Source organism: Sus scrofa, chromosome 5 (assembly GCF_054392235.1).
Source record: "Sus scrofa isolate SSC_HxYL_T2T_F1_AM1 chromosome 5, Sscrofa_HxYL_maternal_Yorkshire_Landrace_v2.0, whole genome shotgun sequence".
NCBI lineage: Eukaryota > Metazoa > Chordata > Mammalia > Artiodactyla > Suidae > Sus > Sus scrofa.
The window spans coordinates 76,005,646-76,022,791 of record NC_139387.1 but is presented as its reverse complement, the minus strand read 5'-3'; the positions used below and the strand labels follow the sequence as shown (position 1 = coordinate 76,022,791).

The 17,146-nt window shown below is 54.0% G+C and overlaps 1 protein-coding gene across 50 annotated transcripts in view; it reads right to left on the bottom strand.

The window, feature by feature from the left end:
* The window catches only part of CACNA1C (calcium voltage-gated channel subunit alpha1 C), a 438,324-nt gene extending 421,436 nt beyond the window's left edge, over positions 1–16,888 (bottom strand). For 29 of the 50 annotated variants that reach the window (XM_084957087.1, XM_084957078.1, XM_084957091.1 and 26 more), the window contains exon 1: positions 15,609–16,401. In XM_084957087.1, coding sequence (XP_084813213.1) covers positions 15,609–15,657 — 49 coding nt within the window. In that variant the 5' untranslated portion in view covers positions 15,658–16,401. Of the gene's footprint in view, positions 1–15,608; positions 16,402–16,808 lie in introns of those variants that run through there. The other 21 variants (XM_084957117.1, XM_084957114.1, XM_084957116.1 and 18 more) reach the window with 4 other exon arrangements.
* Between the last annotated feature and the right edge of the window lie 258 nt (positions 16,889–17,146).

Below are 17,146 nucleotides of genomic sequence, written 5' to 3'. Positions count from 1 at the left end.
AAGACAACTGCTCATACAGAACTCTGTACCTGACTAAACCATTACTCATGAATGAGAGAGACAACTGCTCACATAGAATTCTGTACCAGACTAAACCATTATTCGTGAATGAGAGAGAAAGGAAGAAAGATGGAAGGAAGAAAGGGAGAAAAGCAACTTCAAAGACTGAGGAATTTTACCACAATAGACCACTGCCCCAAAACTACAAAGCATTGCTTCAGTGTTAAGGAAAGAAATTCAGAAGGAGGGAAGAGAATGCAAGATGCAATAAGGCTTCTTCCTAAAGACTTTCTTGGAAGCAGGCATGATTCATAGCCACAGCTATCCCTTGTAAGATAAGGCACCCAATTCGAGCTGCTTCAGTCATTTCACACACAAGGCAAAGGAGACACAGGACACCGCCAGGGCTTTAAAACCCAAAGCATCTTTTCTTTGCTACTATTTTTGAAATCAAGAAGCAGGATTGTTCCGCATTCTTCCTGCCCCTCCCCCAAGACATTCTTTCTCAGGGAAAACTTAGAAACTCGCCTTACAAATCTGAGCCTATGTGATCCTGTCTCCATGCAGCTGACAGTACACACAGGACCAGATGCACAGAGTTTTCCCCTGCTGTATTTCAGTTAATCCCTGTGCAATATTCAAGTCATAGTCATTTATAAATGGGGTTAAAAAAATAAACAGACTCTCGATCAGGCAGCTGGGGGTAGCGGGTGCAGTTCCCCAGACACAGGGAAGGTGAGCGATTAAAAAAACGCCAAAGCAGGAGGCAGAGGGACAGCCACACACAGATCTCCTGGGGCCCAGACACGCCTGAGCCCTGGCAGCCCACTACCCTGGAGAATCAAGCTCAGTCCACTGCTCTCTCTCCTCGGCACTTCTCTCTTACACACGTGCACACACCACACACCAAAGATCTTGTGTGTGGCCCCAAGTACAGAGGAAGCACTCCGTAAGGGTCGTTGATTTACAGCTTCTGTTCATTTGCTTCTGAGCGAACAAACACAAGTAGATGACCTCTAGTGCCAGGTCATCCTCTTTGCCTTTCAAACAGACCACAACCTAATTGTAACCGCTCAGGAGGCTCTGGCCTGTGCCCATCCATGGCCAGACCTGCTTGAACGTGACTTCACCCCAGATGTCAGTGGGTGTTTCCATTACCGGGCCCATTCCATCACTTCACCCAACTAGGGGGCATTTTCCTTCGGGTCATTCACTCTTGAGATTCTCCTCTCACTTCCTCTACTCTATCAAAGCCAAGGCACACTCCACAGGTGCACACCTGGGGCCTGTCGTCTGGAGAGTGACACAGCTAATACCGCACTCAGAGCTTCTTCTGTAGCCAATGCTCTGCCCTGGAGTGGGAGAGGGAAACCAGAGCATTTTGCTGCCCAGACCCAGCAAGACATCAGGCTGGGGTCAGCACTGCCCTCCAGGCTCATGAGAATAAGGCCACGCTCTGCAGGCAGGTATCCAGGGAGGGCCACACAGAGTGACAGGGCACCAGGCCCCAGAGGGGGTGGCAGCATACTGCCTCTGGGCAGACAGATGGGCAGCTGTGTCACTTGCCCAGCCAAGAAAGGCAGAGAAAATAACCTCCAGGCAAAGGCCTCGGCCCTCCCTGGTTACCCACCCCTGCGGTCAGGTCCTCTGAAGTGGAGGGGGTAGACGGTAGGTACAGGAGCTGGAGAAAAGCAGCAGGGCTCTGGGCCTGGGACCGTCTGTGCATTTCACCTGCCAGGCAGTGCGGACAACTCAGGAGCAAGTGCAGGGCTCTGCAGCCTGACTCTGCAGCCTGGCTCTGCACCACCACCCCTACAGACTCCAGGAAAAGCCTTCCCGTCCAGCCATGTGGACCTCACAACCAGAGCCCCTGCACATGAGACAGCCTGGGGCAGAGTCCAGGGTGCCCTCTGGTTATGAACTGCCCCCTGGACCGAGAGTAAACTCAGTGTGGCCAGCAGGGGGTGTCTCCCCGGCGCTCCAAGTGTTACTGTCCTTCCACTAAACATTCAGGATATTTGTCTTGGTTACAGGGAAATTCGGGCATGGCCAAGCTCAAATAGGATCCGAAGTGAGATTTTCCAGTGGTTTGTAGCATTTCTCTTGCAGGGTTATGAGGGAGGAGAGAGTAAAGAAAAAATGTCAAAATGTTCTGTTCTAAGAAACGTGAAATTCTGATTTAATTATAAGGATATCAAATCACAGGGTTTAACGCTTCAGGAAGGCTAGCCAGTCCTCCAGAGAGCCCATGTCCTAGGCTGGGAAGCTCGGCTAGTGTGGATAGGATGTGGGGGTGGGGGTGAGAACACCCAGAGGTAGGTACCTTCTCCCCGAGGTAGGTATCATCTCTTTCAGCTGCACGCCCCACCCCCGACACCAAGCCACAGCTTCTCGTCCTCTGCTTAGCTGCTCAGGTCTGCTTCTGAAGCCAGAATCCCTCCTCCCCAGCTGGGGTTAACCCTCCACTCCTATCCTGACCCCACTGCCTATGGCTTTCTTCCAGATCTGCCTCATCCACACCCCCGCCTCCATTTCCAATCTCTCCTGTGCCAGCAAATCCATCTCCTCTTTTCTCACTCAAAAGTCAAAATTCCTGGAAGAGCGGTCCATGTGTGCCCCCCCTCCACTGCTCTCCCTCTGCTCAGCAGTTACCCCAAACCCACTCTCAAGGTCCCCTGCAAACCAGGTCATCAAATTCAATGGGAGGGCTCTCAGTTCCCCTCCCTCCCCATCGCCCCATCCCACTCTGACAGTGATTGACTCCCTTGGCCTCTGTGACCCCACAGTAGCAAGGCTCTCCTCCACCTCTCTGACGCCTCTAGCTCTGGCTCCTCTGTTTTATTCAATTCCTGACCTTTAAATATGCGGGCTCTGTCTTCAGCCCTACATTTCTCAGTTCTCTCACCCTAATCATTTCATCCATTTCCACAGCTTCAAATATCAATGAACTCTCATGCTGCATGCTTGCTGGGTATCCTCGCGAGCCCTCCGGGTCCACCCTCTACTCTTCCCACCTAGATGTCCCCACCCACCTAGATGACCCCACCCACCTGGATGGCCCCACCCTCCTAGACAGCCCTTCCCATGTACATAAAGGGCTTCCTTGCCCTCTAGCTTTTGTTCAGAAAATCCTTTCTTCCCTCTCTTGCCTGGGCTGTGACAACAGCCTGAGAACTGTCCCCCCACTTGTGGGTCTTAGCACCCCCACTTCATCCTGTACCCTGCTGCCTGACTAGCCTTCTGGAAGATCAGCTCTGGTCACACCACTGCCTCACTCAGACACGTCAAATGGCCTTCGCTGCCCACCAAACAGGACACAAACTCACTAGTTGACTCACCTCTCTCCACGCCTGGCCTGTGCTCTGACCAACCTCAACTCGCCGTCCTTTAAAATCCACATGCAGGCCTGTCCATGCCACTCTTTCTGTTGGGAACATGCACCCTCGTCGCTACCCTATTTCTGCCCGACCTCCGAGGTTCAGCTGTCACCACCGTGGTACATGCTTTCTCCGTTTACTCCAGCAGACTGCATCCCCTCCTTCTTTACACTGGGAGCCTTTCATCCTCACCTCCCTGAAATAGCAAGCATGTCCTGCCTGTTATTTCACTTATGGGTGTCTCTGCCTCTCACCTCCTACTAGCCTACACACTCTCCAAAGGAAGGGATAACTGTGGGGCTGTAACCCTGAAGGCCTCCTCGAACTCAGACTGCCCCACAGATGCTCAAAAGCACTGTGCGAATGACTGTCCCAATTCTGGAGGGGGAGAGACAACTTGGCATTGTTTTCATCACAACTGGCATGAGCCTCCCCATTTTCAGGGCATTTCAAGTCAATTTATCCTGAGAAAAGGCTCCTCATCCCCTGGTCTTTCAGACAGCTGGGCACAGGTCAAAATTCTTGCCTTTTAAATAACTGAAAAACAGAGCCACAGGATCTTATCCACTGCACACCAAATGTGACATCTGAGTCACCGTAATCCCCTCAGATGTGCAGCTCGGATCCCCAGGAGGTCCTGGGCAGCCAGACATGGTGGCAGAGGCTTTGACCTTGGAGAAACACCGTGCAACATTTCAGCTCTGGACAGCAGCCGAGACACACCTGTAAGCAGCACCAGGGAGGGGACGTGAAGGCAGAACCCACAAGAGGGGGGATTCACGAAAAGCTGGATGAAACTAAGTGTATCGGCTGCAGAGGGCCCGACCTGCACTCTGTCCTAGGCAGTGGAGCTCTGCTAACGTGAGAAGGAACACGGCACACCTACGGCCCAGCTGACCCTGAGGGTCACGGAGCTGGGCCTGGGGCAGAAGCAGCTCACAGACACAGGACTGGAGGCCTGAGCCTCGGCAGACACCGCGCCCCTATGGACGAGAGTCAGGCTGTAAGAGGGGTTCAGCCAAGAGGCAGGAGACAGCAGTTCAGCTGTTCTGTGGCAGAAAGCTGACCAACCTGAACAGGTTCCTGGAGGCATCAAACGAAGAACACACGTGAGCCCACGAAGGTAAACGAGATAAAGTTCAACACAATATTCTCCCCAAAAACAAACAAAAAAAATCGCATGTGTTTTTGTTCCCCTTCCCTAACCAGGCAAGTTGTTCAAATTCTCTAAGCCCAGAGTTGCTTATCTGAAAAAAATGGAAATAACAAAGCATGTCCCATTGCTTCGACGTTTTCTTTTCCTGAAAGAACTGTTGATGTAGTAGAGGTGAAAAGGTTTTAAAAGCATTTTAGAACAATCAAAAAGTAAAGGGATGTTGTTTACACATCACCTTAAGTAAAATGTAGGTAAAATGGTTATAGAAAAAAGGTAAGTTTTTAGGTTAAAAAAAAATTATCATCCCAAGACTGAAAGGGTTTCCCGAGTCACTAACTGGCCATCAGTCCCACTCAGGGCCACCAAGTGTTACTGTCCCCTTCATCTCCTTCCTCTTTTCCTAACTCTCTCCCACCACTCCTCCTTTTTCCTTGCATGTTTTTCCCTCTTTCCTCAACTTTAGCTGTTAAAGAAGCTGGCGAGGGCGTGGACATGGCTGTCCCCCAGACAGTCCCAAAGCTTGACACAGGCCCCACGCCAGCCGCCACCTGGCCACACTGTCCAGCCCCGCGGGAGCCAGCCTCTCCGGGGGCCCTCACGGTTCCCAGGCCGGGGCACTCCTGGACTCCAGACAGGCAGACGGAGACAGACAGCCTACATCGCTCTGTCTTGCCAAAGTCCCATTTCCTGTGGAGTTACGACGCCTAGTTGGCAGGAAGGTGGGGCTAAACTGGATCTAGAGACCCTCGTTTTTTGTGGAAGGGGTGGCATCCAGGACTCTCCATCAGACGCAGGTGCTGGACTATTACACACCTCATGAGAGTAAACATTCTAACACGGGCCCCGGGAGCTAAGGGAAAGTACTCGCCCCTCACTACTGCCACAGTGGAGTCTCCTAATACCTCACACCCTCCTCTACATGGGATTCCAAGTGCGGAAGCCACACAGGAAATGGGCTCTTCTAACTAAAAAGCCATAATTCAGACCCCAAAATTCCACTTCAAGGTATCCACCCTAAAGAACTGAAAACAAGAACTCAAGCAAGATACTTGTGTCCTAACGTTCACAGGAGCATTACTGCCAGGAGCCTAAAGGTGGAAACAGCCCAAGTGTCCATCAATTGACAAATGGATAAGGAGAAAGTGGTCGGATTGTTCGATGGAGTATTATTCAGCCATGAAAAGGAATGAAGTTCTGACACCCATGATACAACATGGTTGAACTTGAGAAGATTATGCAAAGTGAAAGAAGCCAGGCACAAAAGGACAAAGATTGTATGATTTTACTGCTATGAAATATCTAGAATAGGCAAATTCATAGAGACAGAAAGTAGATTAGATGTTACATAAGGCTGAGGAGCTATCAATTAGAAGTTTCAGAGTTTCTGTTTGGAATGAGGAAAGAGTTTTGGAAATAGCATAGTGATGATGTACGATAATGTAAATTTAATTAGCACCATTTAATTGTATACTTAAGAATTGTTAAAGCAGAAAACTTTGTTATACATGTTTTGTAATAAACAAATTTTAAAAGGTCATAATTCACATCTTCAACTAGTAGTAGATGTGACTTACAGACTTAGCTTTACCACAATAGTTAAAAGAAATAAATCTTTTTTTTTTTTTTTTACGGCCACACCCCTGGCATATGGAGGTTCCCGGCTAGGGGTCTAATCGGAGCTACAGCTGCCGGCCTACACCACAGCTATAGCAGCGCCAGATCCGAGCTACATCCTCACCACACCTGCAACCTACACCACAGTTCATGGCAACAAAGGATCCTTAACCCACTGAGCAAGGCCAGGGATTGAACCTGCAACCTCGTGGTTCCTAGCCAGATTCGTTTCCTCTGCATCACAATGGGAACTCCCCAAGAAATAAATCTTAAAGCCACTTTTCCCATTAACTCAAAGAGAGTGCTTAATCTCACCTGCAAATGACACGTGGGTCCCTAACTAGCCTCCTTTTAACTGCCTCATTGGTCTCGCAAACCATGTATCACATGGATCATCACAACATGCTTTGACGCATGGGATGCAGGGATGCGCCACCCACAAGGAGACAGTACAGGTGAGCCCCAGTGACAGAATTATCATCACTGCCCAGGATGCGTGAGAACCCACAGTCAGTCGGGGATGCAGGGGTCAAGGCGTGGGGGGTGGGGAGTGACTGCCAGTGGGTGTGGGGTTTCTTTTGGAGGTGATGAAAATGTGCAGGAATCAGTGGTAATGGGTGTACAATCCTGTAAAACCACGAAAGATCACTGCAGAGTACACTCTAAAGGTGTGTGAAATGTCTCTTTATCACATGTAAATGATAGCTCTACAAAGATAGTCTTTAAAAATAATCAACACCTGCAGTCCAGGGAGCGCAGCTTGCAAGGAGGATCCTAGAACACATCGGAACCTTGTTTGGGGCCAGAGAGCACTTATTCCCTGGGAGGGAATAACCTAGGACATGGTCCAAGGATGGGGTGAAGGCCATGCCATGGAGCCATCGTCTCAAAGCCAGGTTGGGCAGATCTGGGTCCCCACTGGGAACTGAGGACCAGGGAGGCCCAGGCAGGAACCCCGGGGACCAACAAACAGCTGGAGGAGGGGACAGCGAAGGGAGGTGTGTGGAGAGACCACAGAGGGAATCCAAGCCAGGCTCCATGAGGTTGGCTCAAGGTCGTTTCTTCCTCGGCCCCACATGGAGAGAGAAGAGAAAGAGCACGTGCTTGGAAAGTCTAACAGAACTGAACTTAATCCCCAGCTCCAACACTGTCTGGATGACCTTGGCCACAGTACTCAAGACCACTGGTCCTCAGGTCCCTCATCTGAAAAACATCATGAACGCCCTCCTAGAAGATGGGTGGAAGGATGCAACAGCACTCGGTGCGTAGAGCACCAATGATGTCGCAGCTGCCCCTGCCCACCCTACACATATAACACAGCTGATGCCACACAGCCCTGTCGGTTATTTTCAAAATGAAGATGAAAACATGGGTGGCCCCAGAGATCACAGGCCCAGTGGCCAGGAGAGGGCTGGTGAGGGGGCAAGGCGCAAACTTAAGTGCATGTGTCCCAGCAGGCTTCGTGACAACGAGATTACTTTTGCTTTGGGAAACTAAAGGCGAGTCTGATCCCGAAGATGTGAAAGGAAAGCCCTTTCCTCTTTTGACAAGTATCTCAAGATGCGATTGGGAATGGCTCCCTCCCTTTATCCAGAAACCTCCAGCACTTCTGCTATATATTTTAGAAAATATTAGTTTATTTTTCAAAGCCAAGGTTTACAACTGAAGCCAAGCTTTCTTTGTCAGGAAGTCTGTCCTTTACTGAGAAGTGATGCTTAGGCTTGTATATCCCCCAAAAGAGTTTCCAAAAAGTAAGTGCCTCATCACACACGCCTGTCTGCCCCTCCTGCTCTCTGGGGCCCTGTACTCAGACATTCGAACCCTCAGAGGACTTCCAGCCAGTTTGGAAGGCAGGGCCTGGGCCTCGAGCTGCAGGCGGGAACCACGTGCCATGGCTGAGAGGTGGCAGCCTGGCAGGGGGCGGCTGCTGGGTACGAGGAAGCCCAGACTCCCTGGGCCCGACCCTCCAGCTGGAAACAGCGATCGAGATGGCCCCACGGTCCTGGGATCCTGCCGGTTCAGTTTGGCTGACACTTGTCAAGAGAATCCAAAATTCCAGGCCCCTCTGGTTTTCCCTTCATCACTCAGTATCAGCCAGACAGACTCGGCCTGTTTCTCTTTGTTCTACCTTTCCATCCTTGAAATTTTGAAAAATGTCAGCCATCCAACACCACCTACAAAGCTGCCTGGATGGCTTTGGAAGTTGTCTCGTGGCCACTTTCTCCAACTCCAGGGTCCTGCTCTCTGCTAAGAACAGCTACCACCCCCATAGTGGAGGACAGTCCCACTCCTGTGTGGAGCCTCGCTGCTGCCCTGCAACACCGGCTGCCCGGGGGTTACTGCCTCCACTTTACAGGTGACAACGAGGAGACGTGACTCTTTAACACTCACAGAGAAAAACACCAAGTCAAGAATGTGACCTGAGTCACTTGTCTAGGTGTGGCCTTATTTCTCCTTCTGTCTCTCTCTCTCTTTCTTTCTTTTTTTTTTTTTTTTAACTTTTGCTAACATCTTTGAAAGGTTTTAGCCCAACATGGATTATTTTAGAAGGAAAAATATATATAAATGACTGAACATGACACAATGGTTACAAAGTAAATAGAGCTTAATTGAGTAATCAAGTCAACATTTCTCAACATTTCTGCCCACAGGCAACACGGGGGAGAACATTCATTTACTGTCTGGATTTTGGCTTGTCTCTCTAAAGGACAGGAGACAAGACTATTTCATTTTCCTTTTAGCTAGGTTCCAACGGGCAGCACCACGCCTAGCCAAGTGTATTGAGAGAAACCTCTGTTGGCAAATGGGCAGCTTGAATATTTCATGAAATTATGGCAACACTGTTCTGAAATGGTGGCTTCCTCCGGGGACCTCGGAGGCCACATGTGTCTGAGTCAGGCTCATGTCTTGTCTTAGAGCTGGAGACCAGGTCAGCCTCAAAGGCCTTCCGGTTTCTGGGAACATGAAGGCAAAGGCCGCAGGGATGGTGGGAAGGTCAGAGGCAGGCCCTAGCTGATGCGCTGCCCCTGCCGAACACAGACCTCTCCTTACTTCAGCCTCTCCTGGTAAGAGCAGGGGTCTGGGGGACCAGCCCTGACCAGGGAGCCAGGAGCCTTTGTTCTCCAAACTCAGTGGACTCCGGGCAGCCTGGCCTCTGGCAGCTGCAGCCTGACTGCCCATGGTTTCTACCTGTTGTCCTCGCCTGGCTGACAGCAAGGCTGGCCAGTCCAGAGCACCCAACCCCGGAGGCAGACAGCACTGCCCAGCCTTTCTCCCTCTGGGGCCAAAATGAGCCCTGATGGGCAGAAACAAAGTGAGCCAATTAAGAGGCTGGGGGGCATGTCTGTTTACAGACAAAATAGTGATCTGAGTTTTGTAGGAGTTTCTTGTGGACATACATGAATTTTGCAGTGTAAGAAATGCTTAAACCTGGAGTTCCCGACGTGGCTCAGTGGTTAACAAATCCGACTAGGAACCATGAGATTACAGGTTTGATCCCTGGCCTTGTTCAGTGGGTTAAGGATCCGGCGTGGCCGTGAGCTGTGGTGTAGGTCGCAGACGCAGCTTGGATCCCGTGTTGCTATGGCTCTGGCGTAGGCTGGTGGCAACAGCTCAAATTAGACCCCTAGCCTGGGAACCTCCATGTGCCTCAAGTGTGGCCCTAGAAAAGACAAAAAAAAAAAAAAAAATGTTTAAACCTTTCTAAGGAGAGTGACCCCCAATTCTGTTTCAAAATCTAACATCTCAGAAGTGACTTTAAGCCAGAACAAAAGTGGAGTCAGGACAGGGCGGGTAGGGACAGGATAAGAGTTTCATTCAGCCAAGTCTAAGCAGAAACAGTGCCCCGAGAGGGTCCGCATACACCAAGTACGGGCAAGGATGCAGGAGGATGAAGAGGGCAGGCCACGCTCCATTACGGACCCTCCTGAGTGACCCTACAGGGTCCTGTGTTCTCAATCAGAAGCGGACTTTGTTCCTAAGGTTCCTTTCACCGGTAAAACATTCTGATCCTAGAGAGCCAGTTCCCAACAAGACATGCATTTACTCTGTCTGCTTGACAACCCTTCAGAGAACATGAGTCTGGGCCCGCCCCTCCCTCCCCTCTCACTCAAGTGTGCGCGGCGCACGCGAGCGCACACACACACACACACGTGCTCACGCTCACACACAACACCCCACCAGAGGACTACCGTGAAGAGGCCACAGGATGGAGAGCATAGCAAGGGTTGGGGACCAGGTGCTGTGGCGTTTCAGGCTCTGGCCAGTTAGCCCCCGTCTCCCTCACCTCTGTTCAAAACCAGATCAAATCAACTGTTCCTTTTCATTCCTGGGTCTCCAGGGAAGTAAAGGGCCTACTTTCAACCTCTGTTTGCCTCCTGAGCTGCAGGCTCAAGCTGCTCTCCTCTGTCCCTTAAATTCCCACTTAAGTTAATCCAGATCCACCAGCAGTTAACTGTGTGCCCCCCAGGTCCCCCCAGATACCTAATGAGCTGGGCCTCCCCCTATGCCCCCTGAGGCCCCCAGCCATCCCACAGCTCTGCTCTCCCAGGTCCCCTGGCACCCCCAACAAGTCCCCCAGCCAGAAGCAGCAAGGCCCTAGGGTTCCCAGGCTCCTGAAGACCTGATGCGTCCTTGACACCCGCCCCCCCGCAGCCTGAAGCAGCTGCCTCTATGCACCCCAGAACCCAGAGAGAAGGCAGCAGGGGGCAGCCTGGCCTTGGAGCAATGAGCGTCCCATCTGGGACCTGAGCCACAAACATAAACACGCACAGGAATCGGTTCAGCCTCCATGGTGCTTGGCCCGCAACAGATCGGGGGAGTCTGTGCCTGGCTTTGAATCCGTGCAGAAAGCCCTTGGCTTTCCCACAGGGATTTTGTCGCTTTGACTTGTTTTGTACAGTAGCTAACCCTGAGGTTCATGTAAACAGGTGTTTACTAAATTATTTTAATAGTGACAGCCATGGCTGGGAGGGTGGTTTCATTATCAGAATGTTTAGCACTTATGTCACTAAATATTTAGCACCTGATATTTTGCAAAACAATTCCCCGTGCCTTTTTAAAAAAAATCAGTCTTCTGCTCTCCTCTGCAGAGCCCACCGCCAATTTGGGCAACAGTGAGGCAGAACCTGAAACAGACTAATCAGTGTGATTACCTCGCTAATTGGTCTTGTTGTTAAGTCTCCAGGTATCTCCCAAACAATCTATCAGCTTTCTTCAGTCCAAACTGGAAAATAAAATCGTCTCCTGATTTTGAATGCAGAGCACTGACTCCAGAGTCCCAGCGAGGAACAGCGAGACACCGCTGGCTGAGGGGTCACCGCCGAGTGACAAACGGTCCGCCTGGCAGGAGGATCTGGGGGGGCAGGGGAAGGGCACTGAAGCCCCCCCACTTACATTCTCAGCACAGACGCAAGGGTCCTCAGACCCCGGGAACTCACCACAACAACCAAGAAAGCCAAGTGAGGACCAGGATAGAAAAGAAAACATTGGGAGCTGGAAAACATCACTGGAAATTAGTACAAATCTCAGTTACTTCCTACCCTAGGTCTCAGGAGCATTTCTGCCATTACCCAGCAGGAGACCAGCCAGACTCATAAACAGAAATCAGCTGTGAAGTGTACCCAGTCGTTTTTGTGTTTTTCCCCTAATAAAGTTAGGAAACTGCCTTCTTGCCTTTCAGCTGACAGGCTCTGCAGCCCTACAGGCCAGGCTTTCCAGCTCCCCCATTCCGACCGGCCTCACTCCCGGCCTGGGACCCAGCAGCCCCTCTGGTTACCAAGCCCTGGCGGTCAATCAGGGAGAAAGCTAACCCAGGACTGTGACAGGGGCAGCTGAGCGGGATGCTGCCTGGGACAGAGGTCAGCAGAGGCTGGGATAGGAGAATGATGGGGCAAGTGAAATCCAAGCAGGTTCCTTACCGAGAGCAGCTTGGGGGGCGGGGGGTCAGCCTGAGGTGAGTCACGCTACCTCCCACCCTCCGGCCCCTGCATGTGTGTTGCGGGACATTCAGGTCTGCCAATCTCTGCCCTGGGGCCGGCAGGCAGAGGAGGCTCAGCAGCAGGACGTGCCCTCCTTAGCCTCTGTCCCTCTGGCCCAGACCGGCCAATGCCCCTTCCTGACTCCCAAGCCCTGGGGCGCCACCTCCTGGAAGAGGCAGAAACCACACCCCCTCTGGTCTGGGGGCTGTGCTGGAAGGTGGGGGAAAGGTCAGCAAGGCCTCAGACCCCCACCCAGGACAGGCCCAGGTCTCCCTTAGCATTCATCTCCCACCCAGAAGAACCCACCGCAGCTGGTTTTAAGTCACAGAGAAAACTGAAGGAAGAGTCCCACGTCATCACCAAGACTCAGGGCCTGGGGCCACCATCAAGTCTGCAAAGCCTGGTACCCGCAGGGAACCGTTCACCCAATGTGAGGCACAGCTGTCAAACAGTCTCCGGGGGGTGCATCCCCAGGATTCCTGGCTGCTATGGCCAGGCCCCCAAAGGGCATTAGGCTCTTGTGCAATCTATTTGAAATAGCTTTTCCTTATTCGGAGGGTGTGTGTGTGTGTGTGCGCGCGCGCACATTTAAACACTGTTAGCATGGGCTCCGTGGAAATAATGAATAATTGATTCTTGTAATGTATTCTATTGTGTAGTATTCTGATACACTGAAAGTAGCTGAGCAGTCCTGGGAACCATATTTGGAACCTCAAGAGCCCTTTTTCTCTGTTTCTTCCAAGCAGCCTCCAAGAGGAAGACGTGAATGTCACGCTTCCCTCAACCTGCACAGGCTGAGAAGCCGGCAACAGTGTTCTCTGACCAGTGACCATCGTACCATCATTTCTCACGGTCATCGCTGTCTGCTGCATTGCTAAGCAGTGCTCTGAAAAGAAAACCACGGTATGTCTTCCTCTCCCAGAATGCGTTCCCCCCTCTGCCTTGTCTCCAGCAGATAAGCGACATTCTGATGTTTTATTTGTTAAATGGTTGACTATTAAGAAACTCATTTGCTAGCGGGAGCCTGCAATGGAAAATCAGCCCAGAAAAGTGGGAGGCTGACATGCGACCAGCACAGATAGGGCGCTGGAGGTGAGGCCCACGAGCCACTCCCAGCCTGACCCCAGCAGGCTGCTTCGACCCACCAGAGACCCCAATCCTCAACTCATGCACACACACACAGCCCATTGCAAAGCTGGGGAGAAAGGCCCGCTGCACTCAGTGCCTCTGTGAGGCAGTGTCTGTAAGCCCTGCCGCTGGCAACTTTTTGGGTGCTCCATACACCCCAGGTAATCATTTGCTGGTCTTCCCGCTCTGTTCCTGAAACCTCAACCCCCAGGTATGTTTCATGGCCCCTTTAGTTATTAAGCCACAGCAACCCACTCCCGGAAGATGTTCCTGCTTTCAGGTCTGCTCCCCACCTCGTCACCCTCCCCCTTCCACCCCCAGGAAGACCCCAGAAATGCCAAGGACAGGGCACAGGGATGAGGGGAGACAGGGACCCTGGTACTCTTTCACCTGAGAACTGCATCCAAGAAAGAAGGCAAAACTGCTCCCGAGAATTATATAACCACTGCAGCTTCAAGGGAGAGGGCTGGAATCCAGGTTGCCATAGTGGTTGTCGGCTGTGGCTGGGAGAGCAGAGCTCCGGCCACGCTCGCCACTGCCTTTCCCTCCATCTTCCTCACAGCCTCGCCGGGGCCAGGCCGCTGCTCCTACTTTTAATGTCTGCTCCCCGAACATGTGTGGGGAGGAGATGTGGGGGGACAAAGGGGCAAAAGGAAGGGGGAAAAGCGCTAAAAAGGGTTTGTCCTGCACTGAGGGGAGGCCTCAGGAACTAAGACCATCACCACCATGTGAATAATAATTATGACCACAGCCCACTGCCATTGTCAGTGACAGCGGGGACCGGCCACTGGGCCCTCCTCTTGGAGGCTGCCGGGACTGAGCCGAGAGGCCGGAGGGGAGAAATCCATCCCTGCTCTTCACAAACGTCACCCTTTCCTTTGTGTCTCTCCTGGCCTCCCTCCTAACCCATCACTGCTTCATCCGGAGGGGGACGGGGAACAGGTGAGGGTGGGGCACGGCCTAGAGAAATCTAGGGACAGAAGTTGCCCTTGTGACCCCAAAGCCCTGGCTCACCCAGGACTCACGACCCTGGACAAAATTCTTTCCACCAAAAGAGGCCAAAATCCCCTTCCTGCCAGCCAAGCTGGAAATCAGTTTCAGGAGGGATGGAGGCCAGGGAAGCTGCCTGGCGGCCTCGGGTTCTACAGGGTAGGGGCTCTGCCTGCTACCACGGGGATGGGGGCCGCAGGAGGGAGGAGGCTGGAAAGAGGAGGCAGAGACAGCCTGATCGTCAGAGGAACACTTTAAGTGCCCAGGAAGTAGCAGGGCCAACAGCGACAGGTATTGAGAAGGAAGAGATTGGAAGGAAGAGTATAAACACGGAGGCTCAGGAAACCAGGAGAGACAAGGAAGAGCCTGCACCCAGAGACAGAGAAAGCCATGGGGGAGGCAGAGGGAGCTGGGGACCGCCACAGGCCAGCAAGACTTGTCCCTCTACACTCCACCATAACCTTAACTGCTGAGCAGTGCCAAAAAATAATCACTTGTTAATATGGGGGGGGGGGGGTTAGAAAGTTTCCAGGAAGTGGGGAGTTGCTTGAAAGCCTTTCCCCCTCACAGGGGGAGCTGCTGACACTTGATGCCAAGGATGGAGCTGCTGGGAAAACACTGGGCGATAGTGTGCAGCCGCGTGAGCTCGGCACACCCTTTCATTATTGCCTCAAAACATGAAAAAGCAGAGCCCACACACCGCCCGCATCCCAACCGCTGACATCCTCAGGTGCTAGCCCACATGTGGGTGCGAATCCGAACACACGGGGCGTGGGCGCGCTGGGGGTCAGCGGCAGCAGCGAGGTGGGTGGGTGTAGGTGAGCCAGAGAAGAGGGACACAGGGAGGGAGAGAGATGGGGGGGGGCGGGTAGTCCACTGGGAGAGGGAGAGGGGAAGGGAGAGGCGAGACTCCCAGACTCACGGCTGCCTCCCGGCCCCCACCCGCCACCTGGAGCGCGCTGCCGGGGCGGGGGCGCGGGGCAGCGGGCGGGGGCGCCGGCCGGCCGGGTGCCGGGGGCGCGCGCGCGCTCCCAACCGCGCCCCGGGCGAGGCGAGGACCCCGGCCGCCGGGCTGGGGCTCGCGGGCCGTTCGGCGGGCTCTTCCGGCCAGCACGAGCCAACGAGGCAGGAGCAGACACTTGGGAACTTTTCCCCCTGCTTGGAATTTCTCCGGACGCCCGGCTCGGGGGCCGCGGGCGGGGGAGGGGCGGGGATTTTCCGCTGGGGCTCCGCGCGGTTCGGCCTGGGTCCGGCGGGTTCCCGGCCGCTCTGGGAGAAGGACGCGCGTCGGGGACCGGCCGGGGCCGCGGGGCGCGCCGATGAGCCGGCGAGGCTGACGGGCGCGGCGGCGGGGTCTAGCCTTACCTTGGTGGTTTTCCTCTGGAATGTACATCCTCGTGTTTTCATTGACCATGGACCAAGAATTGTTTTAAAGGGAGAAGAAGCCACAAAGAGGAAGAAATGTCAAACACCCCCAAGCGGGTCTGCACTAATCCCTCCTCCGAGGTCGGCGGCTTTCGTGCAAAATTCGAGGAAGCCGTGGATCTGCAGTATCTCTTCTTTCCTTTGGCTGATTACCTGATTCCCATTATTGCATCAAAAACCAAAAACTGATCCTTTCCACTACCGCCTCCTTCAGTGAAATTGTAATGCATCCTCAGCACATCCGGGCCCCTTCCAAGAATTCAGCGCCGCACCTCTGGCGGCCACAGCATTTGAAAAAATAAATGGAGAGGCAGAGCAAGAGGAGGCGGAAGGGGGAGAGGGGAGCGCGGACCCCAGGACGGGAGGGGCCCGCCGGCCGCCGGCCTGAACCGTCTCCGCCCGCTCTCGGCGCGTCCTCCCGGCTCTGCTCCGCTTTTTCTGCCCAAAGGTCCGGCGAGTCCCGAGGGCGAGGAGGCAGGAAGGCGCCGCCGCTCCGGGCCGCGCCGCGCGCCGCTCTGGCAGAAGCTGTTTCTGCAGAGGCGGCGAGAGGGAGCCGCGGGCAGGAGCGCGGAGCGCGGCGCTCACCCCGCGGCCCGCCGCCCCGCCCGCCCGCTCGCCCGGCGCGCCCCAGGCGGACGCGCTGAACGCTTCCAGATGTGGCGGCGGCGCGCGGGGCCAGGCGCACGGCGCGGGGCGCGCGGCGCGGACTTGAGCCCGGCCTGAGCCCCCACTTGCCCGGCGGCCCGCGCCTCTGCCCACATGCCGCCCGGACACACCCCTCGCGCCCCGCCCCGGCCCCCGGGGCCCGCACGGCCCCCACAGCGGCGCGGCCTCTGGCGCGCAATTCCTGGAGGGGCTGCCGTCTGCCCACCTAGAGTCTCTGCAGATCGGACCAGTGAGCAAAACAGCAAAACGAGCCGTGATCCCACAGCTCTGTTCGATCGATTACGATCAGAACCGGTGCACGAGTGGCGTGGAGAGGCGAGGGTGGGAAGAGGCGAGGGCAGAGAGGGAAAGGGCCCGAGAGGCGGAGCCTCCTGGCAAGGCAGTGGTGCCCAGATGTCTGAGCAGATTAATAGACCCGGGGTTTCTCAATTCCTCCGAGGCGGGCCGAGCAGCGTGCTGCTAGGATATCCTTACCTTCTCCTCTTAATTATTTCTGCCACTCCGGCGGGAATCTATTGAGCGCCTCTCCTTCCCGGATCAGCAAACCTTTCTCCCCGTGCCTCGGGCAGACAAGGAAGGTCCATGGCACCCCCTGCAGGCCCGGGCTCCTGAGAGTGGGGCGGCCTGTACCCTGGCAGGGCGGCCTACAGCTCCCTCTTGGGAAAACTTCCACTTCCTGCGCCCAGACCCCACTCCCCAACTGCACAATTCCCCGGGGCGAGCCCATCTCTTTCCCTGGCCTTAAGCCACTGTCCACAGCAAATTTGTGTCCTCAGCCCAGGCCTGTCTTCCTGAGCGCCAGGCTACACAGC